This window comes from Bufo gargarizans, chromosome 8, assembly GCF_014858855.1.
Source record: "Bufo gargarizans isolate SCDJY-AF-19 chromosome 8, ASM1485885v1, whole genome shotgun sequence".
NCBI classification, from domain to species: domain Eukaryota; kingdom Metazoa; phylum Chordata; class Amphibia; order Anura; family Bufonidae; genus Bufo; species Bufo gargarizans.
Genome location: NC_058087.1, coordinates 178,253,533 through 178,279,609, shown reverse-complemented (window position 1 = coordinate 178,279,609; position 26,077 = coordinate 178,253,533). Strand labels below are relative to the sequence as shown.

Genomic DNA, 26,077 nt, shown 5'->3' with positions numbered 1-26,077 from the left:
ACACAGTGACTGCACCAGCAAAATAGTGAGTACAGCTCTGAAGTATAATACAGGATGTAACTCAGGATCAGTACAGAATACGTAATGTAATGTATGTACACAGTGACTGCACCAGCAGAATAGTGAGTGCAGCTCTGGAGTATAATACAGGATTTAACTCAGGATCAGTACAGGATAAGTAATGTATGTACACAGTGACTCCTCCAGCAGAATAGTGAGTGCAGCTCTGAAGTATGATGGAGAATGTAACTCAGGATCAGTATATACAGGTACCGTTATGTTTCTGTAATGCACTTAAAGCCAGGCTAGCAGCCAAAAAAACTAACCTCAAATGCTGCCAGATCATCAAAATCGACAGAGCAGGCTGGTTCCTCCTCAGAGGGGTATCCCATGTCGTACAGCTGCATGTCTAAATCTATGGGGTAAATCAGAGTTAAGATCAGATTGGCGACTTTATTCATGAAGTTTATCAAGACATCGCTGCCTAAAGCCAGAAATCAGATATCTCTAATCATCATAGACAAACCTGTGAAGCGAAATCCCTACAAAATTAGAAATTTCAAGAGCCTCACCTTTCAGCCATAGCGGCTGCACAGAGTATCTCGCTCTGGAGGACCAGACACGTCCACGCACTGACTGCTGTGTAATACCATATTTCTCCTGTGGAGGTGCTATAGGAAAACTGACCACCCGCTGTCAGGCTCTCCTGCAGTTTACAGATGTTAGATGGAGGTTTCAGCAGGGGGCACAATCACCTGCTCATCATGGAGCCTTCTACCACCACCCAAATACATCTGTGTCACTTACTCCTCCGTTCCACCCTGTCCATTAAACCTGCAGACGCCCGGGAGTAAATTGCCTCATTTCAAGATAATCTTTGCGAGAGGCCGTGCTGTGCATTCCTATCGAGTGCTACTAATTGATAAGGAGAACGTGAACACAATTGACCAAAATGCTGAACTTTTTTTGGAACTGGGAACAGAACATTCAGATCTACCTAAATTTCCAAGTCAGGGGCCAGAAATAATATTTTATGATATACGGTCTCCAGGCGTTCTTTAAGGAAACTTCCAGTCATCAGGATGAGGTAGACGCTGCCGGGGCTGAGGTGGTTTCTGCTGTAGATTGAATTTGACACGCCACGTACAGGAAGGAGTTAAGTCTTTTTGTCGTCTTTCCTCCCCCACCCAGTGGGCAGAGCAAATTTAGTCAATTCTAGCTCTACGGGGGTCTCCTTCCTCTTTTTGGAGCACTAGGATCAGGGTACTTCCATCTAGTGCTCAAATAATACCTTCATATATCGACTAAAAAAACGGAAGTAATAAGATAACCGCACTATACAGCATCTAAATAATACCGCTATACAATTAAAAGGGAATCTGTCAGCAGATTTATACCCATGAAGCTGGGTGACCCGTTACATGTGCGCTTGGCAGCTGAAGGCATCTGTGTTGGTCCCATGTTCATATGTGCCCGCATTGCTGAGAAAAATTATGTTTTAATATATGCAAATCAGCATCTAGGAGCAACGGGGGCGTTGCCAGTTACACCTAGAGGCTCTGCTCTCTCTGCAACTTCCGCGTCCTCTCCAATTTGAGAGGGCCAGGCAGTGTAAATGTTTACACTGCCTGGCCCTCTCAATCAAAGTGAAGAGCATGGAGGGCAGAGCCTCTAGGAGTAATGACAACGCCCCCGTTGCTCCTAGAGGCTCGTTTGCATATATGAAAACATCATTTTTCTCAGCAAAGCGGGCACATATGGACATGGGACCAACACATATGCCTTCAGCTGTCAAGCGCACATGCAACAGGTCAGCCAGTTACCATGCTATTTAAAGGAGTTGTCTCCCTTGCCTCTTTTAGTGCTTCCTTGCTGGTCTCTAGGCACGATTTCAGTGCTGTAGGGTGGGCGTTGCTTCTTCCTTTGACTGATGGCATAGGCTGTGATGATGTAATCCTGCCCCTTGCCTGCATGTGCACGCCCCCGAGGTATACTTACAGATGGCGCATACCCTGGAGTAGTTCTAAACTAAAAACTGCAGGACATAAGAGCTGTAGGGGAGCTACAGAGCCAATTTGAGGTGGTTGAGGACTGCTGCGCATGTGCATTTGCTGCACTGCACCGCTGGCTGTAACCCCTAGCAGTCTATTAAAACCAACACAAATTTCAAAACTAAGAACAAGAGGCATTACTGCTACAGAGAGTATTTGGAGAAGTGCCTTTTTTTACAAAACATAAATATCAATTATTGAGGCGAGACCTCCCCTTTAAGGCTTCACCCTTCAGCAAGGACAGCTCTGGCAGACATGTTTTCCCTCATACAAAGGAAGCATACAGCTCTCCTAGTCCAAGAAGACGTCCCGCCCCGCCTAGGAGAGGCTTGTGCCTCCTTCAAGTTTCCGACAGTCGCGGGAGTGTAGAGGAAACAGATCTCCCGGCTCGCTGACCCCATCAGTCCCACGACAAACCACTGACTTGTTCATGTAACTTTCCAAATGCAAATTTAAGCCGCTAATGGATGATGGGTTAGCCTCACATACTCAAGGGGATGAGGACGAAGCCAGGAGCAGGCAAATATTCACGGTCTCAGGAGATTAGTATGGAAATGGCTGCACCTGCCTTCACTCTAATGTAGACTACAGACGTCCTGCAGGCATTTCTCAAGTCAAGTGTTCTCTATGCAAAACAATCCAGATACATAAAGGGGTGAAACTGTGTCTGCAACAAGACAGACCATTTGGTAGTTAGACAGTAAATTCTATCACCAACAGGATATGAAAACGGCCAGAAAGTATTGTTTTTGCTTACAGGTATAGAAAGTACAGCTCTCTCTGCCTCTCTCAGAGCGGGAAATCTCAGCATAAGCTGAAGAACCAATTGGTAGCCGAGTTCTACACAGTCAGTCAATCAGCCTTCTGTACAATAATTTCCCACCAAGATAAATGGGGTCATTTATCAAACTGGTGCAAAGTAGAACTGGCTTAGTTGCCCGTAGCAACCAATCAGATTCCACCTTTCATTTTTGACAGCTTCTTTGGAAAATGAAAGGAGAAATCTGATTGGCTGCTATGGGCAACTAAGCCAGTTCTACTTTAAACCGGTTTGATAAATGACCCCAAAAGTGTTTTTCTAGGTGGACGGCTGGCTTCATCCTAATATTATATTATGTTACCAGTCTGCTGGCTAAAGGGACTGTCCAACAATTTGATGTTCATACCCTGTCCTCAGCATAGGTCATCAATATCTGATGGGTGGGGATCTGACACCCAGGACTCCTGCCGATCAGCCATTTGAAGAAGCCGCGGCAATCCAGTGAGCGCCGCGGCCTCCTCACAGCTTACCAGGCACAGCGCCATACATTGTATAGTGGTTATGCTTGGTATTACAGCCCAGGCCTATTCACTTGAAAGGGACTGACCTGCACATAGGCCAAGTGACCGATGAACGCTGACGTCACTGACCTAGGAAGAGGCCGCAGCACTCACTCTAGAGCTGCCTGCCTCTTTAAATAGCTGATCAGCGGGGGTCCCGGAAGTCGGACCCCAACAATCATGAGCATAGGCCATAAATATCAAAGTCTTGGTTTTAAGCTATGCAAATTGGTTAAGCGGCCAAAATGGCTGCCATCATACTCCCTGAAAGATTTTTTGACACCTTGTTCATAAAACGTTGAAAAGTTAGGCAATTATTAGAAACTTTTTACTCATCAATTCATCATAGTTTTCAAGACCTTTGCTTGCAGGTATTTAATAGGAACCTTCAATGTCTATCTCCAGAGGTTGAACTTCTGTGATGTTCATACAGCAGGACAGCTCGTTATAAGAGAGGGTGCTGACAACCCTACTGTAACGAGCACCGGGACCCGTATCTATGCTTTGGAAAGAAATAAACGTTCTCATTCACTGACAGCAAGCAGAGATCTTGAAAACTAAGTGGAATTAAAACACAAAGTACATCAGAGACCGCTGCATTTTCGGACACGTGTAACCCGGAAACCCGCATCTTTTGGCGCAAATACAGAAGTTCTCACCTTCATTCTGGATTTCGGAGATGCCCCGATAGAAATCACGGAAATTTATAACCCCCAGGCCAGCTGGATCCAGGTACCCAGTAAGATATTTTACCTGTTAGGAGAAAGAAAATCGGAATGAATGGCAGGGATTAAGGCAGATACGATCCAAGATGTGAGAATACAAAGCCTGAAACCTCCAATAAGGACGAACTGTGCACAGAACAGGCGGAGATAAGCGGCTGCCAGGTACCTGTGGTGCCATAGTTTTTTTTTTATAAAAGTATCCCATCCGATTTTTAGATCCCCACGTCAATAGCGGCACTCACCTGAGGATCTGTAAGGCCCGTGTATATTAAGCTGTTAACAGACTCTCAGATAAGCGGTGCCAGATGTCTGGGAGACGATTATCCCCCCACTCTATTACATCTGATGAGTCTAAAATACATGGTTGATAAAAAAAAAATGGCTGCACAACATTTTACATGCAAACAATAGAATTGAGAAATGGGGATCATTCTAGATTAAAGTGGTATTATACCTACTATAAATGGAAATATAGAAGCTCTTTGCGCACATTTTTGATCAAACGTGTGTCGGCCCATCTACCAGGTGTCTTCTGCAGATGGGTACCTAATACTAATATACCGCCTCTCTTGGACACAGGGCAGTGTAGAAACCAGCTACATTTATACTCTGCTCAGAAGCCCCAGGCAGATGGACGTTGCCTCGATTTCGACTGAGCAGAGTATAAATGTAGCTGGTTCCTACACTGCCCTGCAGAAGCCACCTTGACGCCTGGTAGATGGGCCCAACACACGTTTTAGGGATCAACCAATTATCAGTTTTACTGATATTATCGGCCTATATTCAGGATTTTCAAAGTTATCGGCATCTAACCTTGCTTGCCGATAACGAATCGCGAACATGGATCGCGCTGCTGTCAGCGGGATCCATGTTCCCGCAGTAGCACAGGGGAGAAGGAAGCAGTGTCTCCCTCCCCCTGTGCCGCTGCCACCAATGAGAGGAGAGAGGAGAAGAGGAGGGGAAGGGCTGTGGACACTGCGCCACCAATGATGTTAACTCACTCATTCATTCAAATTCTGCTGGCTGCAGAATCATATAGCCGCCCCCGACCTCTATGACAAGTAGCTGCGATCCGCAGCAGTTAACCCCTCAGGGGCGGCAGGGGTTAACTGCCGCGGATCGCAGCTACCGCTCATAGAGGTCGGGTGTGGCTATATGATTCTGCAGCCAGCACCCGCCTCCTGTATTTGAACTAATGGGCGAGTTATCTTTATTGGTGGCGCAGTGCGCCCCAACCCCAGTATTAAAAACATTGAAGGTGCAGTGCGCCCCCCCACCGAAGCCCCCCGTATTAGTCATAGGTGGCAGTGGCCACAGGGTCCCCTCTCCTCATTGGTGGTGCAGTGGTAGCTTCCGATCGGGGCCCCAGCAGTGTAATCCTGGGGCTCCGATCGGTTACCATGGCAGCCAGGACGCTAAAGAAGCCCTGGCTGCCATGGTAATCCCCCTGCTGCTGTGTGTACTATACACAGAGCAGCAGAGAGAGTGTGAAGTCCTATTCACCCTAATAGAGCTCTATTAGGGTGAATAGGACAAGGGCTCTAGCCCCTAAGGGGGCTAATAGTTAGTAAAAAAAAAAAAAAAAAAAACAAACAAACACCCAAATATTAAGTATAAATGAAAAATAAAGATTTACAAAAAAAAAATTTTTTTTCAAAAATTAAAATGCACAGAATATCGGTATAAATTATCGGCTATTGGCCTGAAAGTTCACAGATTATCTGTATGGGCTCTAAAAAAAGAATCAATATCGGTCGATCTCTAACACGTTTAATCAAAAATGTGCGCAAAGAGCTTCTATTTTTATTTTATTTATAGTAGGCATAATACCATTTTAATCTAGAATGATCCCCATTTCTCAATTCTATTGTTTGCATGTGAAATGTAGTGCAGCCATTTTTTTAATCAACCATGTTTGCTTGATGGATATGCACCTGTGATTATGAATGTGCTAGTCTAAATTTTCTTGTAGTAGAGTCCAAAATACATGTTAGGGCTCACTCACAAGACCGTATGAATGAGTCCACATCCGTTATGCAATTTTGCTGAACGGGTGCGGACCCATTCATTTCAATGGGACCGCAAAAGATGCGGACAGCATGCCGTGTGCTGTCCGCATCCGTAGTTCCGTTCAGCGGTCCCGCAAAAAATAAAGAGAATGTCTTATTGTTGTCCGCAATTTTCTATGATGGAGGCGGCTATGTGCGGTCCTCAAATTTGCCAAATGTACACAGGCCGGTATCTGTGTTTTGCGGATCCGCAAAACACTATGGTCGTGTGGATGTATTGGCTGATATATATTTAGGATGCATGCCCTTTAATTGTGTGCGAGGACAAGCAAACTAGCCCCCCCTCTGTGAACCACCCCTTTAATTGAGGGCAGGGCCAATCAAACTAGTCCTTAAATAGGTCCACAGCGGATACATCCTGAATACGCTGCCTATGCTATTGTAACCCTTTACATCAGCACAGTGTTTTGGGAAAGCTGGGTGACAACCAGCATGACCACCATTAAAACGCCCACATGGGTAGTCACCCAGCTTTCCCAGAATCTGCTATGTGACGTCTCCAAGGGCGGCCTTACTGGTTGTCACTGAGACTGAACTGATTAACCCTACCCTTGCCAGTGGCAGTCGTGGATGCTAGGAGAGTAAGATGCAACGATGATGCAACGTCTTACACTCCATGCAACCCACACACATGGCCGCTGATCATCGCTTCTGCACAGGCACAGCTCAGGATGGCGCCATTTTTTTCCATATTGTGCAGCTTTGATGACTGTGCTGGATTACAGGGGAGTTTCTCACCAAACCCCTTTGGCTCATCTGACTTGTGGGGTGTGCCGGATCATGGAGTCATTTCCTCCTAAATGTAAAGCGCACTCAGAGACCACTTTTCAGGTGTACTGGTATCCTCGATTTGTTAAATGGGTATTTAGTCTCACTTTTGGCCTATAGGGCGTTTACACAGAAGGTACAGTATATATCTCTGCCGCCATGTGAATGAAGCCTTACTAAGTGACGTCTCTTATAGTGGCCATGGCAGACACTAGAGGGGGCGGCACTGAGGTAGGCATCATGGCAGTGATTAGAGGGGGTGGCACTGTGGCATCATAGCAGACAGAGAGGGCGGCACTGAGGTAGGCATCATGGCAGACACTAAAGGGGCAGCAGCGAGGTTGATGCCTAGAGGAGTGGCACTGTGTTAGGCATCATGGCAGATAATGCCTAGAGGGGCAGCACTGAGGTAGGCATCATGGCAGATAATGCCTAGAGGGGCAGCACTGAGGTAGGCATCATGGCAGACACTAAAGGGGCGGCAGTGAGGTTAGTATCATGGCAGACGATGCCTAAAGGGGTGGCACTGTAGTAGGCATCATGGCAGCAATTAGAGGGGGTGGCACTAAGGCAGGCATCATGGCAAACAAAGGCGGGAGTGAGGTAGGTATCATGGCAGACAGAAGGGGCGCAGCGAGGCAGACATTAGAGGGGGTGGGAGTGAGGTAAGGCATCAGGTGAGGTAGGGGCCAGCCATTTAGAGGGTTTATAAACCAGGCCTTGTGTCATGTACACGCCTTGTTTCCTACAGCAACCAATCAGAGTTCATCTTTCATTATTCATCCGAGATGGGGAAATGTGAATTAGTTGCTATGGGCAACAAGGTCGCTTTGACGCCGAGACGTAAAGCCATTGGGTTCGAGGTTACGGTCATGGCGCGCCGGCACTGCTAACGCCTTTACAACTAGACGTCAAAGCGACCTTGTTGCCCATAGCAGTCAATTCAGGTTTCCCCATCTCTAATGCATAATAAAAGCTAAACTCTGATTGGTTGCTATGGGCAACACAGTGGGTAAGTGACAATGCCTGGTTCATAAACCCATAAAATGGCTGCTCTCCTCATCACAGGCTCCTGGCTTTTATTTCACAGAATAACAGTAGAAAAGGAGCGCGCTGCAGTCACTGCCAGGTGAATTTCAATAGATTTGACTGTAAACATATAAAAAAAAAAAAAAAAAAAAAAAAAAAAAAGGCCATCAGAGTTTAAAAAAAATGTATTAAAAATACTGAAATTTCGGACGGAACTAATGAGTCAAGCGGTTTGCCATTGACCTAGTCCTGTCAGGGACACATGCGTTAAAATCCGTGTCGTTATCCCACACAGCGCCGCAGCCTAGCAACAGTCGGCAAGAGACACGGCTCTGGAAAGCAGCGAGATGAGGAACACCTCCTGTGTGAAGCTCGTCTGCATCTCGCTGCCTTCAGGAGGAGATGATCCTCATGTTGGATCGCATGACTAAACCCGCAGGGGACGCAGGCAACAAAATGGATTCCGCACAGAATCCATATTTTCATTAAGGACAGTAGATATTATTAGGGGGGAGATTTATCAAAAGTGGTGTAAAGGAATACTGGATTAGTTGCCCCTAGCAACCAATCAGATTGCACCTTTCATTTTCCAAAAGAGCTCTGAAAAATGAAAGGTGGAATCTGATTGGTTGCTAGGGACAACTAAGCCAGTTCTAATTTACATCAGTTTTGATAAATCTCCCCTTACTGTCCCTAAAGAGCGCCGGTCGGCAAAGTGGCATATGTTGGTTTGATTGGTGGACATGTTTACATGGGACCTGCCCCCGTTCCCGACATGTCTGTTTTAGTAACTACTTGCATTCCCCATGTAATAATTCTGGAGCATATGTTCTTATGATTCTATGTTGTGCCATTCCTCTATTATTCCTGCTAGAAGTTATGAGTGTTACTAGCAGTTTGCAATGAAGTTTTAAGATGGGTGTTACCAACTGGGGCAGGGTCCCTGCACAATCTGACACTGGCAGCACTGCTTAGTGTCAGACTCTGCAGGGACACACACCCAACTGGTAAAACCCATCCAGACCTTCATTGCCGTCTGCTGGCAATTCATCCCTAAACTTCTAGCAGAAATAATAAAAGGAATGGCACAACATAGTCAAAATAATACCGTAGACCAGGTATGCTCAACCTGCGGCCCTCCAGCTGTTGCAAAACTAGAACTCCCAGCATGCCTGAACAGCATACAGCTATCAGCCTACAGCGGGGCATTGTGGGAGTTGTAGTTTTACAACAGCTGGAGGGCCACAGGTTGAGAATGCCTGCCGTAGACGTTCCAGAACTATTATTACACGTGAAATGCACACTGTACGGGTATGAACGAACGTATGGTGGAACATTCACCGACGATAAATGTGCCATGTAAATGGGAGTACACAAGCTCCAACTGACTTGTAAATACTTCCTTTGCCTTGAAGGGGGTGTCCTGGATTAGAGTAATATGGCTGCTTTCTTCCAAAAATAACGCCACCCCGTCCATAAGTTGTGTGCGGTATTGCACGTCAGCCCCATTGACCCCAATTGAGCCAAGCTGCAATACCAGACGTAACCTATGGACAGGGGTGGTGCCGTTTTTGGAAGAAAGCAGTCATGCCTTTTCTAATCCCACTGTACTGTGATGTTGCTTTCTTTATTCCTCCTGGAAATGCATTTCTAAACTGACAACTGTCCCCTTTGCTAATAGGGTCTTACAGACACTGACAGCAAGGGATTGACAGCACCCTGCAGGAACCCTACTTAGTGGCGACACCAAGTTGTCAAAATTATTTGTATACTGGCCAGGGGGAATAACAGGGGGACAGCACAATGCAATTAATCCAGTGCCACATCTAGTCCCAACGCTATTCATTTGGCGCAGATGTGTTCACAGCTTAACCCAGAGCTGCTATTACCAGAGAATGAGGAGGGATAAATATAACCGCCACCTCCCTGTATGGCTCAGCGGTGCGTGAAAAAGACGGATTCATTGGTTTTCCCCTATTCAGTGGCGGTGTATAGAGGGGCTATTGTCACAGGATTACGGTATAGTCTCAGCTAGGTGATACACCTCACCCATACAATGGCCTCATTCATTCTCTCTATGCACGTGTTAACCCTGTAGTAACTCATTCATCCCCATCACAAGACCCGGACTCGGACGACATTGAGCGTAGGCGCCTTCCCACCAGGGTCCCAATACTTTTTGGTTTCAGACGGTCCGTAAGTGTGCCAGACGATGTACCGCTGGGGCAACGCCTCTTCTTCAGAGCATAGGAGTGATTATTGCACCGCTCTCCCGTTCTACAGGAGCGGTTCCCATGATAACGGCACATTAGGAGATTGCCAGTCAAGCGACTTCTGTACAGAAGAAAGCAGCAACATAACAAGGGCACCAATGAGGGGGCGCTAAAACCAGATGAAATTAGTACTTGGGGCCCGTAAGCCACAGCTCCGCTATATGACGGTATGTTAGTCAGGTCTTGTGCTAATGCCGCTGACTGAGCCCATTAACGAGCGTCGCATCCGCTCTTCCATAATTGCTACCAGATTAAAATACCGGCTCTAGGATCTATTTTTTTTTTCTTCCTGAGTCATCACTTATAAGGCAGTATAATCCCCACACTCCAAAGTACCTGTCACCAGGATTTTGTGTATAGAGCTGAGGACATGGGTTGCTAGATGGCCGCGAGCACATCCGCAATACCCAGTCCCCATAGCTCTATGTGCTTTTATTGTGTAAAAAAAAAACGATTTGATACATATGCAAATTAACCTGAGATGAGTCCTATCCCTGACTCATCTCATGTACAGGACTTATCTCAGGATAATTTGCATATGTATCAAATCGTTTTTTTGACACAATAAAAGCACACAGAGCTATGGGGACTGGGTATTGCGGATGTGCTAGCAGTCATCTAGCAACCCATGTCCTCAGCTCTATAAACAAAATCCCGGTGACAGGTTCCCTTTAAAGGGAAGAGTCCTTCAAAAATGTTACAGCCACCTATTACCAGCCTACAGGTGACTATTGGATGTCTTTTATTTTTATTCTTAAATAAAGTACAGGGGAATGTTTTCTGGATATAATTTTTTGAAGTTACACCATGTGTTCTCCTTCCTGTCCCCTTTAACCTCCTCTTTTTCTGGACATTTAGCACAGAAGACAATATCGTTAACTCTCTCAGTCTGACCATCACTGCGGCCAGAGAGACCCCCCTGTAGTGACTCCATAAGAGCATCACACCTATCAATGCAATGCCCTTCTGTGGGCAACTTTAACTAGCCCTATCAAGAGAACAATAGAGAAGTCATACTGTTATCCAAATTCTACGCCTACTATTATCACAAGGATTACACTGCAGATTCCCCTCACAGCAGCAGTAAACTGACAATGGATTACCTATCTATATAGGAGGTCTTATCATTTGTGTTGACTGCTACATAAAGACAATAACTTGCATGTAATATTCTGTGTTACAGCGCTAACGAAATGAAAAGCCAAAAATTCTAAAAAAAAAAATAAAAAAAAACTATCTGCTCCTCTGACATCTTTGGTTTAGTAAATATTTGCAGTCCTCTTGAAATGACAATTCTGAGAGAACTCTATTATTCCACCTGGAAATGTATGAGTATCTTGACAACTAAGTGCTATCATTACACATCCTTTTCACAGGGGTGTATTAAAGGGGTGGTCCAGGGGGGGATACAAATATGTTTAAATGAGACTCAGAATGGGTTAAAAAATAAAATAAAATAAAAGTTGCATTTCTCACCTCCCCTATCGCTCTCCACTTCCTGGTCCAAAGCTCGACACACAGGAAATGGCAGGAGATGCCAGATCAGCCAATCACTGGCTGTAGTGGTGACCCAGCTCAGCCACTGATTGGCTGATCGGGCATCTCCTGCCATTTCCTGTGCGTCGAGCTGGAACCAGGACGCGGAGAGCAGCTGGGACCCAGTGAGCATCGGAACGACAACGGCAGGGGATTTTGATGGTGGGCAACGCAGATTTGAAAATGTAATCCTGCTGGAACACCCCTTTAATACCCACCTGTCTCTCTCTCAGGAATAACAGAGTAGCAACACAATGTACATTTTTTCACCTTCAATTCAATCCTTTAAAAATTGAATCCTACTGGAACACCCCTTTAATAGCCAGCTGTGTCTGTCTGATGCACACGTTTCCAGGAGGAATAACAGAGTAACATCACAATGCACCACTCTGGAATTATTATTTCTATGCAAGTAATTACTAAGACAGACATGTCGGAAGAGCTAACCGGTGCTCATTCACTTTGCTGGTGCCATCATTGGCCGCGGACTTCGCACAACACAGCGTATTCTCCCCTAAGAGCATTGATGGGGTGCAAGTCTATACTTTACATGTGCCCCAAAAGTCCAAGCTGCCATGGCATTGCAACTGACCCCAGACAGATGCGACGGCGTTGGGGCAAGTGCCGTGTAATGACGGCGGGGACCCCTGGTGATGCCCTCCATGCTAGTTGTACTCTTGTACAGCTTCTCCTCCCCTGGCTCCATGGCGCAGCATCGCATGACACACCGCAGGGTGACAATAGCGTGGAAATCAGATCCTCTCCCACTGGGTTCTCATTACCTCCCATAATTCCTTTGGGGCATTACACGCACAATACTGGAAAACGGTAAAGATTTCACCACAGTCCCACAGCTGCGGCGCACCAGCTGAGACGTAGATCTTTTCACGCCAATTGACGTCAATAAGCCCAATGCAAACTAAACGCAAACCGCACGCTTCCTCTTAACAAGGTGCGGGTATTGTAGATGCCAATATGGTCGTCATTGTATAGACTGTCATACAGCTGTTGTAACTTTACGTGGCCTCCATTTTGTGGCTATGGTTCCATCCACTTTACACAGGTGATGGTGGAATATTTAGGAGGGAAGACATTTTAGGAAGTGATTTATGGCAATGGTGGCATCCTATTACATGACCACGCTGGAATTCGGAGAGCTGTGGAGGCCCATCAACAATTACCTCAGCTCAATCTTAGGTAAACTAAGGGTCGGCCATCTTTGATTAGGGTTTGCCCAGTGTTGACATTAATTCCAGGACGTATTCGCAGAATGTTCACCATACAGATAGATCTGTGACAGACACCCATGATTTTTTCCCTCTTAGATTGTTCACCTTGAGACTAGCCAGCATGGCTGCCAGTCCTTTATCTGAAATTCAGGGAGCTCTTTATATTGAGCCATGCTAGCCCGTTAACAATTACCTCAGCTCAATCTGAGGTAAACAAGGGTCGGCCATCTTTGATTAGGGTTTACACACAGTGTTACGACATTAATTCCAGAGTGTACCCAGATAGATCGGTGATACCCATGATATTGTTCACCCTGAGACTACCCATCATGGCTGCCAGTCCTTTATCTGCCACCATATATTAGAAGACGACATCAAACACATATAGTTTGAGAATCGGCTGTGTATGGCCACGGTGCTCGCAACGGACTGACAACGCGCTTTGGGTTGTTTTTTTACCTGTTGCGGCAACATGGCGCCCCCTTGTACATGACACGCCATTGCTACCATGATCCTTCAACCACCTGTCCCGCCTGCCCTTGTCACCGGTCACACACAGCCCTTTTTAACCCTCTCATTAGTAAAGAGATAAATGCCTCTCGTTAGATCATGTGCCAATAGGCTGGAATACTTGGTGGATGGAGCAGCTTTCCCAGCAGCACAGATTATTTCAGGAGATGACTGTATGAAGCAATCGAACGATGGAGTGTAATGAAGACAGGAGGGAAGGAGGACATAGACTGATTTAAAAAAAAAAAAAAAAAGTACCAGGTTCCCCACAGCAGCACAAAGCATTTCAGGAGAGGAGTGTGTGAGCAGGTCATCACAAATAGAACAAAGGCATGGGGCAGACAGCCTATGGAATGAACAGGTCTTCCCATCTCCTTGCTTGGCCATTCTCCTTCAGCTCCAACTCGAAGAGGACACAAGAATGCCTCATATGGGATCCCCACACAGGTCTCCTGAAACACTCTGCGATGCTGGGAGATCCTGCTCAAGTATACTTCCTCCATCTTGTCTTCAGTCCATTCCATGTATCGTGTGGACAGGTCACTGCCTCCCCCCCCCCCCCCAAAATCAGCAAACCCTTCTGCTGCTGTCATTGCTCCCACTTCATGATGACAAAATGGGAGATGAATGAGATATATATATAGAAAAAGCTGCAAAAAAAAAAAAACCACCTAAAACAAAGCAGAGAACAAAGTGAATTAATAAAGCTTTTCTTATTTAAAGGGAACCTGTCACCGGGATTTTAGGTATAGAGCTGAGGACATGGGCTGCTAGATGGCTGCTAGCACATCTGCAATACCCAGTCCCCATAGCTCTGTGTGCTTTTATTGTGTATAAAAACTGATTTGACACATATGCAAATTAACCTGAGATGAGTCAGAGCTTGAAAATATGACTCTTCTCTGGTCACACAAGTAAGATATGACTCTTTTATGTTAATTTGCATTTGTATCAAATCGGTTTTTTTTTACACAATAAAAGCACACAGAGCTATGAGGACTGGATATTGCGGATGTGCTAGTGGCCATCTAGCAACCCATGTCCTCAGCTCTATACACAAAATCCCGGTGACAGGTTCCCTTTAAGGCGCAAAATCAGCAGGTAACGCTGAACTACAAAACGCCATTGTTAGGTGTCACAAAGGCGACGGGAGGCATAAAAAAAAAACATTATATGGGTCACATTCTGTCATGACAAAAACTATTCTGTGGAGACAAAAGTCGATGACACAAGCCAAAGCTCCTGTCTGAGAAGAGGCGACGTCGCCCATTGCAGGCCCGGGTCACGCCGCGAACAAAAGGTTCATTTTAGTATCAGTCAGCTTTGTGTCTTACACCTTGTGACGAAACTCACCTGTACAGACAAGAATACAGCACAAAACATGTCCTAGACAGAAGACAAAGGGGTTGTGCCAAGTTGTTTGGCTTATGCCCTATTCACAGGATAGGCAATAAGTATCGGATCCATGTTATCGGACCCCAATAAATGGGAGGAGCGACAGGTCAAACATACGCACTACCGCTCCTTTCATTCTCTGTACTCTGCCATCTCTGGAAGGGCTATAGAGAATGAATGGAGCTGTGGCGCGCATGCGCACCCTATTGCTCCATTCATATGGGGGGAAACGGGACCCACACTCCCAGCGAAGGTAGGGGTCCCAGCAGTCAGACCCGCACCATCAGATCCTGTGGACAGCGTCTCCAAACTCTGCCTCTCCATGAATTGCAAAACTACAACTCTCAGCGTGCTCTGACAGCCAGGCAGTGGTCTTCAACCTGTGCCTCTCCAGCTGTTGCAATACTACAACTCCCAAAATGCCCTGGCACGCTGAGAGTTGAGGTTCTGCAACCTCTGAGGTGCCACAGGTTGGAGACCAATGTCCTACACCAGAGCCAACCTTCTATTCATGCCCTCCATACAGCGCCCAATTAACACCGCCTTACGATGCCCAAATGCCATGGCCAGACGGCTGCCTAAATAGCAAAGCCCAATCTATACTAGAGAGTGGATCTAGTTCAAGGGGTGCCAAAGCAATCAGGGCTAGTGACGCCCACTATTGGCTACCGCACAGGTCATACAGCGCCACACAATCGCCCTTTTCCTTCTTCTCTAGGAGCAGGGTCACGAGTGGTCACCTCACGGCAAAGCTCTGGTAGCCTTCAAGCATAACCAGCTGCGGTGGAACTACAATCCCCATCATTTTATTCTAATCTCTGCCTGGTAGGGGTTGTTGATGTGAAATCTGCCAGGAGAAGAGGAGCACACACTGAATGCAGGAAGCCCACCCTCCTCCCACCGGCAGAAATAACCGGCGATATAATTAGCTTTTCTTCACAGGTTTTACAGCTTGAAGACCAGAGGTTTTCTCTGAAGACGTAATCCGGTCACAGACACTAAAAATACAAACAATGACATGGTCAGTTCTGTCAATTACATCTTTCCGCTGTCCCCTTGTACCTCTCCGCAGACTATGTACGGCGCTATCTCTATCATCAGTGATCATAAAGGAAGCCCCCTGACTACCCCGAGTCCATCGAGGGGATGATTTTATCTGCAGTCTTAAGGAAAAAGTAATTATTATTTGCCGAGCGCTGATAACGGATTACTAAGCAGGCGAGACTGGAGGTGACATTCGCACACATAGTTTAGGGGCTTAAAGGGCGACTCCCATGGAGCATGAGCATCAAGACAACTTCAAGATCTAGTCCAGACATTCTTCTCCGGCTCACCCGTTGGCATGCACAGTCACGTACATCCAAAAGGCAAGTTATTTCTATACGGGTGGAGACAAACGGCTGCCGGGTGCATCCGAGGCACCGCTCATCTTGGGTAAAAAATAAAATAAAAATTAAACATGTACAATCATGGCTGACAACAGGTTGTAGAACAGACAGGGAGCTTGTCAGAGGACCTCCTCCTTCCGTTAAAGTTGGGCTGACCTATAGACTGTGGGGCGACTTTACTACAAGTATATAGCAGAATCAACGGTATGCATTGGTCACCTGCTTCTCGGGATGTGTCCAGCCATGAGCGCTACCCAAACACCCGACTGGGCTCTGCAGCTGACTCGCATATTTTGGGGGGAGGGGAGGACGATGCTGCACTGGCAGAACAGGTTCACAGCCGGGTGTGCAGGTCTATGTAGGTGTAAACACTGGGCCAGAGATAATAATGTAGTACTCTGACTGGGAAAAAAAATTAAAAAAAAATAAAAATCCATTCAGCCATGCGCTAAAACGAGGAAAGAAGAGCGACTTTGGTCATGCACAGTCGACAACCAAAAAATAAATAAAAAAAGTGCGCCATTTGGCTGGAGTCGAGCATCATTAGACAGGATAGGACTATATGGCGGTACTGGCCATGCAGCAGCAAGTTGCGTGAGCAAAAAAATAAATAAATCACGATATCTTGCTGAGACGTTCAGTTCAGAATTTGTGGCGTCCATATGTATCGAAATCAGACATGCCGCCACACGCTATTAAATGGCTGACCATTTTCACAATTGTTACATGCAACTTTCATGCTGTGCAACCAGAGTTGCCGCGTGTCGTGCGTGACTTAGGGTGCATTCACATCACCGTTTAGCTTTCCGTTCTTCAGATCAGTCAGAAAAAGAGAGAGAGAGTAAAAAAATAAATAAATAAAAAATGGATCCTGTTAAGAAAAACGGATCCTGTTGCATCACTTACTGCATAGGATCCGTTTTTTTACAGGTCCAGATCCTGTTGCATCAGTTGTCATCCATTTGAGCTATTTCCGTCTGAGATCTGTTTTTTTAAGGGTACTTTCACACTAGCGTTAAAGTTTTCCGATATTGAGTTCCGTCACAGGGGCTCAATACCGGGAAAAAAAACCGCTTTAGTTTTATCCTAATGCATTCTGAATGGAAAGCATTCCGTTCAGGATGCATCAGGATGTCTTCAGTTCACTCTTACAGTATTTGGCCGGCCAAAATTCTGGAACGCTTGCCGGAATGCCAGATCCGGCATTCATTTCCATTGAAATGTATTAATGCCGGATCCGGTACCAAGTGTTCCGGAAAACCGGATCCGGTTTCCCAGTCTGCACATGCGCAGGCCTTTAAGGATGCAAAATAATAAAATAAATACCGGATCCGTTTTTCCGGATGACATCGGAGAGACGGATCCGGTATTTCAATGCATGTGTCAGACAGATCCGCACCTGGAAACAAATGCTATCCGTTTGCATATGGATTTCCGGATCCGGCAGGCAGTTCCGGCAATGGAAATGCCTGCCGGAATCCTCTAACGCAAGTGTGAAAGTACCCTTAGACGGAAACAAAAGCACTGCATGCAGGCCTTTTTTTCCCAGTCTAAAAAAACGGATCCCAGACGAAAATGGCTCAAATGGATGACAGCTGATGCAACAGGATAATTTTTTTTACTGGATCCTGTTTTTTTCCCCCCCTCTCTCTCTCCTTCTGACGGATCAGAAGAATAGGAAAGCTAAACGGTCATGTGAACTCAGCCTTAGGCCTCATGCAAAAAACGGCCCATTGTAGACATGCCTATTCTTTTCCGCAAAACGGACAAGAATAGGACATGCTATTTTTTTTTTTTGCAGAGTGCTGTCTGCGTCTTTTGCGGCCCCATTGAAGTGAATAGGTCCGCATCCGAAGATGCGGGCCATAACTACGGTCGTGTGCATGAGGCCTTACAGTAAAGTCACCAAAATTGCAACCAAGTATCTAAAAGTCTCATTATGTCACGTCGCAACGTGTCCACCTTAACAAATCGTTACTTGCCATCGTCATGCTTCCTGCTAAGGGTAGGAAAGGCTATTTTGAAAAGCACCTGTCAGCAGGACCAACTCTATTAAATCTGGCACACTGTCTGGTAGGGTTGATCTTGCTGATTAAAATGATACCTGTCTTGTGAAAATCGGTTTGCGGAACACCCCAACCGATTTTCACAGGCTAGGCATCATTTTAATCTGCAGTATCAACTCTACCAGATAGTATGCCAGACTTAATGGGGTTGATCCTGCTGCCAGGTGCCCTTTAAAGCAATTCCCTAGCATATCTGTGTAGGGTGAGAAAGTCTTAAGGCAAGCAAACGCCATCCATTACCATAAATTTTGCAATTTGCAAAGATGTCTGAAACAGAGCAACAGATCCGGATTTAGGGCGAAAAACCCAAACAAAAACCGCACATTGAAAGCCACAGAGAAAAAATCAAGTAAATGTCGCCATTATATGCAAACAAAGGTAAGTAATGAGTAAACATCACAGAGTTCCTCGCTCCATTGTTCTCCATGGTAAAAGCTGATAAGACCAAACACACACATATACACTACACACTGCTGAAACACAAAACCCACCGACAGGGCGAGTTCCTGCAGACAGGAGGCCGGGGTGGGAATACAATCTATCGAAATTTAAAAACAAAAAATGGTATACATAAAATATTTAAATGATGATCATGGTCACATTAGGTGACTTTTACTTTTTTTTTTTTGGTGTCTACTTGTTGCAGTTATGTCCTAGTTTATTTTTTTTATTTTTAGCACTACAGGGCCACGATGAGCGACCACAGCCTTAGGTCAGCTTCACACAGGTGAAATCCAAGCACATTAGTGAGCTTCCTATTACAGCATCAAGTCTCAGCCCAAAATTATAGACCCCTATGATTCTGCACTGGTTGTCCAATCTGGTACATTAGTGGCATATGGCAGGGGTATGCCATCAATGTCGGATAGGAGCAACTCCCAGAGGAGGAACCTATACCCATCTCCAGAACAGGGCCTCCGAAGTGAAGGTGCGCACATCAGGCATGCACAGATATGGGAGTTGCAAAAACAGCAGAATGAGAGCGCTCAGGTGTTTTCGTAGGGCCCATGGCGGGGAATGAAGAGCAAGCTGTGCCACTAGGGGACTTCTGGAAATAGCCAAGCCATTCCTATAGTGGAGAGCGGAGGGTGGCCACGCGTGAACGGCTGCTCTCCCTGCAGTTCGGGGGCCCCATTCTAGAGCTAGAAGCAGGTCCCAGAGGTAGGACTTACTTTTATCGGACATTGATGACATATCCCAGATGGGAAGAGGACTAATGGCTACGAAATACAAATGGGACAGATTATGGGGGCCTCAGTAAGGGGTTCATACATGACCAATAATTCTCGAGGTATACAAATACATTACTTCTACAACAAGACAATCTCATCTTACCTGCTCGGCCCCATAAACGGTGGCAAACTGAACAAAGTCCTCCATTTTCACAAATCCATCTTTATCTCTATCCAGGGCATCAAATACTGCTCGAAGACGGGCCAGCTCGTCCCCAGCACAAGGAGAGTCATTGTCCAGAGAAAATGCCAAAAGGGGATCACCCTCCCCAAACGCCAAGAGGACAGAGGCTGAATCCTGGGAGTCACGTGATCTACGCTTGATACCTTCAAATGGTGAACCCGGCAGCTCCCCAGTGGACATAAATGAGGGCAAAATAGTCCCAAGAACACAGTCTGACTGAGGTTGATTTGACCGAGGAGGTCCATCACACAAGGACAATTCAGAGGAGTCCAGACAATCTGAAACTTCAGACCTGTCCTTCTTCAGTTCTGGTGCTATCTCAAGTGATGGCACCTCCACAACCTGAAGATCACTATCCACTTCAAGCTTGGTTGATGTAGACATGTCCAACGGTAAAGCATTTGAAGACAAAATGTTATCCGCGTGGTCATCCGAGCTACTCAAAAACTCAAAAGGATCTGTTACAACAATCACAGGTAGCTGTGTACTTTCACTGGGCGACTCTAAACTTAAGGAATCCAGGTCAATGACCGGCTTTGAGCTAGACTGACCAAACCGGCTTGAGATAAAGGTAGACTCTGACTGAGACAAAAAGGAGTCGTCCAAACTGTTGCTAGTAAGGGATTTTTCCACAAAGGATAACCCATTCCAGCAAATTTGTGATTCGGAGCACAACCATGATGGATCAGATGAACTGTTGGAGACCACCAGACCTTCAGTATATGTCCTTGGGTTGGGTTGCAGAAGTGTCTCACTGGCCAAACTTTCAGGTTCTTGGGACACACTGGAGGGCTCAAACAATAAATCCAAGAAATAAAAGTCTGACTGGTCACTCTCGGAATTGAGGAAGCCATGGTCGAGGGCAGGGTTTGCACTATGAAGGCTACAGGATTTGAAAGTTGTACTTGATTCAAGGTCTTTTTGAAAAGTAGTATTAAAACATTGGTCGCCTTCAGCAGGATAGTCTGTCAGACCATTAGTGGCGGACTGGTCACTTTGTGAGTGTATTATATCATTAGTTTGTAAATTTGAAAAAACATCACAAAGGGACAGTAGGTCCTCTGATAGGGAAAGGTTGGGGGTCACATCGGTAGAGTCTGGAGGGGTGTCTAAGCAAAATATTGAAAAGCTGTCCCCGGGTTCATCATATTGCTTGGCAGAGTTTTGTGGAAGCTCACCGTTAAGGCTCACTTCCGATAAGTCCATTGGGTGCAAATTTAATGTCCAGTCCCAAGGAGACTGGAATTCCTCTGGAGTTATACTGGACAAATTTGTGTTAGACGGTGTGTTCAGTGTTAAGGAGGAATCACACAAGGGCACATTGGTGGTGGGGAGGGTTCCAGGGGTTTCTGATGGATAAAAATGGGGTGTTGTGGGTGGCTCAGTGGGTTCAGAAATAGTTAACTGGTCAAACAGCGGCAAATGCATGGTGCTATGTGAATTAGAAGGTTCGAGCAGCAGTAATTGTGTTGCAGTAGGTGGCACAGAGGATTCTAACAACTCCAAGGGCATTTCTCTAGTGGTGGGAACCACAGTAGACTCAGCCAAGGGTAACTTATCTAAATTTGGGGTCACAAAGGATTCGGAAAAAGACAGTTGGTCAGCTTCTACAGAAAGAGGGGATTCAAACAAGGCATGGGAAAAAGCAACTAGATGGATCTGGTTGGGGTTACTGGTCGATTCAAAAACATTTAGTTGAGTAGAGTCAGAGACTTGTTGGCAGTCAGACTCATGGGAAAATGGGTGCTCAGATTCAAACTGGGACTACTTCTTCACTCTTAAGGCCTAAATGGGTTCCAAGCTCAGGCAAAAGATCACCACTGAGGACTAAATGAGGTTCGGTCTGGGCCAACTGGTCGCTACTGTGATACAATGAGGACTCACAATGTGATAATTGCCCACTATCAGAGCTCAAACAATCACCAGATTGGGACAAATTGTCATTATCGGGATCCAAATTGCATTCAAACTGGGGTAACTGTTCATTTTCTTGGCACAAACGGGATTCCCTTTGGGGTAACTGGTCAATATTAGGGTTCAAACAGGGTTCCAACAGAGTTGATTGGTCATTATCAGTGCCCAAACTGGGTTCAGATTGAGCAAGCTGGTCACTAATATTTTCAGACTGCATACAATATTCGGTCTTGATCAACTGATTCGTATTAGGGCCTGAATACGATTCAACCTGGGATAACTGGTCATTACAGGGACTCAACGGGCATTCAGACATGGGCAACTGGTCATTATCTGGGCTCATACAAGTTTCAAGCTGGGGCAATCGGATATAAACAAGAGGCCTTAAAGTCAGAGTCTGGTCATCATCTGGCTTCAAACATGGGTCAGAAGAAGGTAACTGGTCAGTTTCTTGAGACCTAGATTGATCAAGTACAGGAATCTGGTCCACATCATGAGCCAAAAAAGTTTCAGACAGAAAGAACAAGTCATCATCCATAGGCAAACAAGACTCAAAGTTAGGTCCACCATCCAATTCTATATAGGAGTTGACCAGTAGCAACTGGTCAGAAACAGGGACCATAGAGGAAACATGTAGCTGCAACTGGTCTACGCTATCAGCCAAATTAGAATCAAGTCCTCGCAACTGCTCAATGTCAAGAGTCTCAGAAGGTGCAGGTATAGTTACATGGTCAGAGTCCAAAGAATTTTCAGCTTTAGGCAACTTGTCCAAGCAGGATTCAGTCAATCGGCCGGTCTTAAGGTCCAAAATAGAATCAGATTGGTGCAAATGTTCACTGTCAGGCATCAAAGAGTCTTCAGACTGGTGTAAGTTCTCCAATTGGGGAACCATGAGAGGACCAGGCAGTGTTTTATGGACCTCGTCAGAAAAAGATTCACATGTAGATGATTGTCCATCATCCGGCTCCAAATACGTATTACCTAAAGTCAAGCGGTCAGTAATGCAGGTTGCAGATTTTAAAAACTCTGAATGGTTTGGGGCCAGAAAAGGGTCACAAAGGGACAATTCATCGGCCTCATGGGCCATTGATGACTCACCCTCATTCAAACTGTGCATGGAGAAAGGCAAAGGGGCAATATTGGAGCTCATAGAGACTTCAAACCAAGGCAACTGGTCCGGATCATAATCCAGCAGGTCCAGAGATAATTCAGAGTGGGGCAACGGGTCTCTTCTGGGAACCTTGTCGGACTCAGGATGGGCTAAGTCTTGCTGTAGATGTCCAGGGTTTAAGTCAGGTAAGTTAGAGTCCAGAAACAATTTGGGTTGGGTTAACTGGTCAGTGGTGAGGACCAAAGAGGACACTACAGACTGCTCTGTATCATGGGCCATGAAGGATTCAGCCAGATTGAAAGTTTCAATGTCCGAGTCTAAACTGTGATGTGAATGGTCAACAGAAAGGTCCAAATCAAGTTCCAAAAATTCACTGGTTTCTAAACTAGACTGCGTTATCTCTGGGCAAAAATATTCTAATAGGTCTGACTCACAGTCTCGAAGGGGTTGGGAATATGTTAAGGTCTCACTATTGTAAAGTTGGTCATAGGGGGGCAACAAGTCAGTCCAAGCGTCCAAACAGGATACAGAGTGGGGTAACAGGTCAGAGGTCACAGATATTTCAGATGAAGGCAACAATTCAGACTCCACTGTGTCTACACAGAGGTTGAGAGAGGACTCAGAAGGACGAGGAAGGTCATGGTCAGGGGTCAAGCAGGACTCTGTTTTAGACTGAGGAAAATGGTCAGTCGCAGGGTCAAAATAAGGTTCAGACTGTGCCACCTTCTCAGTTCTACGGTCTAAATGGGATATGGACTGGGACAACTCTTTGTTGACCATGGGGAGGGACAATTGTTCAGGGTCTAGGTCAAATTGGGACTCAGACTGGGGCATTTTATCAGGGTCACAATGAGACAGCTCTTCATTGTCCACAGTGGACTTAGGTGAAGGCAACTGTTCAGGGTCAGGGTCCAAATTTGATTCAGGCTGAGGCAAATGTTCAGGGTCCAAAACTGATTCAGACTGGGCCAAATTAGGGTCAGGAACCAAACATGAATTTATTTGGGTGTCTACAAAAGATTCAGTCAGGGGAAACTGTTTAGGGTAGGGTTCCACAACGGATTCAGACTCAAGTAACTGAACAGGGACTAAATGGGGGGCATGCTGTGGCGACTCTGGTGGGGAATTTTGGTCAACGGTTAAATTTTCAGTCTCCTGCCTGTCCACCGTCGTTTCAGAGTGGGGCAATTGTTCCAAACTGGCTTCTAACTGGGGCAGGGAATGATTGGGAATTATTTGGGTGTCTAAAAAAGAGTCAGTCAAGGGCAACTGTTTAGGGTAGGGTTCCACATTGGACTCAGACTCGGGTAACCGAACAGGGACTAAATGCAGGTCAACCTGGGGCGACTCTGGTGGGGGATTTTGGTCAATGGTTAAATTTTCAGTCTCCTGCCTGTCCACGAACGTTTCAGAGTGGGGCAATTGTTCCAAACTGGCTTCTAACTGGGGCAGGGAATGATTGGGAATTATTTGGGTGTCTAAAAAAGAGTCAGTCAAGGGCAACTGTTTAGGGTAGGGTTCCACATTGGACTCAGACTCGGGTAACCGGACAGGGACTAAATGGAGGTCACCCTGGGGCGACTCTGGTGGGGAATTTTGGTCAATGGTTAAATTTTCAGTCTCCTGCCTGTCCACCGTCGTTTCAGAGTGGGGCAATTGTTCCAAACTGGCTTCTAACTGGGGCAGGGAATGATTGGGAATTATTTGGGTGTCTAAAAAAGAGTCAATCAAGGGCAACTGTTTAGGGTAGGGTTCCACATTGGACTCAGACTCGGGTAACCGGACAGGGACTAAATGGAGGTCACCCTGGGGCGACTCTGGTGGGGAATTTTGGTCAATGGTTAAATTTTCAGTCTCCTGCCTGTCCACCGTCGTTTCAGAGTGGGGCAATTGTTCCAAACTGGCTTCTAACTGGGGCAGGGAATGATTGGGAATTATTTGGGTGTCTAAAAAAGAGTCAATCAAGGGCAACTGTTTAGGGTAGGGTTCCACATTGGACTCAGACTCGGGTAACCGAACAGGGACTAAATGAAGGTCAACCTGGGGCGACTCTGGTGGGGGATTTTGGTCAATGGTCAAATTTTCAGTCTCCTGCCTGTCCACCGTCGTTTCAGAGTGGGCCAATTGTTCCAAACTGGCTTCTAACTGGGGCAGGGAATGGTTGGTGCTTAAGTGGGGCAACAGTCCTACGTCAAGGTCAACAAAACGGGGCTGGTCAGTTTTAAGAGGTAGACATGACTCCAGGGGGTCAATTTGGTCATTTGTGACTGCGCTACCTTGGTGCACGTCGCTTGTGATCTGCAGCCTCTGCTCCAGATCGGAGGACAAACTCTTGACGGGCAGAGGAACCTGATGAGAACCTAAGGCAGATACCAGCGAGTCATTGCAGGCGTCTCGGTCAGATTTGCTATCAGGGGAGTGGACACCTAGGATGTAATCAGCCGTCGGGGGATCTGTCACTTCAAGATTCTGCTCAGATTCTTGGCTGAAGGGAGGCGGGCAAGGAGGCAGGTGGGCATTTTCAGGTGGCACAATGATCAGCGGTGGCATCTGGTCATCTGTGGGGGGTTTATAAATAGGGGGGTTCTGTGCAGGGTCTGGGGGTGCCAAATTCAAAGTGTAAAGAGTGAGTCTACCATCCTCCTCCCCTGTCCATGGCTCAGCGGTAGCATGGCGAGGCTGGCAGCGCCCTGCCCCCAGCGGCTGCCCCTCTCCTGCCCCCTCATGTTGGGACAGGAGAGGGTGGGGAACAGACATGAGCTCACCCTGCTCCTCCAGGATTTCTAGTGCAATGCAAGCCTTCTCCTCGGCGTTCATGAGAAACAAGCCCCCCACTACCTGCTGGGGGGCAATGAGGTCCAGAGCTTGCCCCCTCATGACACCCCAGGCAGTCACTTGAGGGTCCCCCTCCATCTTCATCAGTAGCTTGGTGTCTTGGGCTCAGCACATCATGTCCTCAGCAGTTGCTCCTCTGCATCATACTCCATGTTCGGTAATAAACAGTAGCTCCTCAGCAGATGCACCCCCTCGTCTCAATGCCAAGAGAAAAGGGTCTGTGCCAGGGCCCCTCACCTGTCCTGGGGGCCCATCGTGTTTGCAGCAGGGCAGTAGTAATCCAGGCTAGTGCAAGGTGCAGCGGGATCCACAAGGCGGTGGCGACAGATAGGAGCCCCCAGCCCCGGGCAGACAGGGGGGACGGTCACAGCGCCGGTGGATGGGGCCTGGCGGCGGGTGTACGGGCGTCCAGCGGGTGAGAGGCGGAATCCGGCGGCACCTC

General features: G+C 46.5%; 1 protein-coding gene across 1 annotated transcript in view; it reads right to left on the bottom strand.

Annotated features, from left to right (window-relative positions):
• The window catches only part of RAB11FIP3 (RAB11 family interacting protein 3), a 46,183-nt gene extending 24,664 nt beyond the window's left edge, over positions 1-21,519 (bottom strand). The window contains exons 1-3 of the mRNA XM_044302665.1: positions 19,695-21,519; positions 4,031-4,124; positions 327-415 (exon numbers count right to left, since the gene is read on the bottom strand). Of these exons, the coding sequence (XP_044158600.1) occupies positions 327-415; positions 4,031-4,124; positions 19,695-21,287 (1,776 nt within the window). The 5' untranslated portion in view covers positions 21,288-21,519. The remainder of the gene's footprint in view (positions 1-326; positions 416-4,030; positions 4,125-19,694) is intronic.
• Between the last annotated feature and the right edge of the window lie 4,558 nt (positions 21,520-26,077).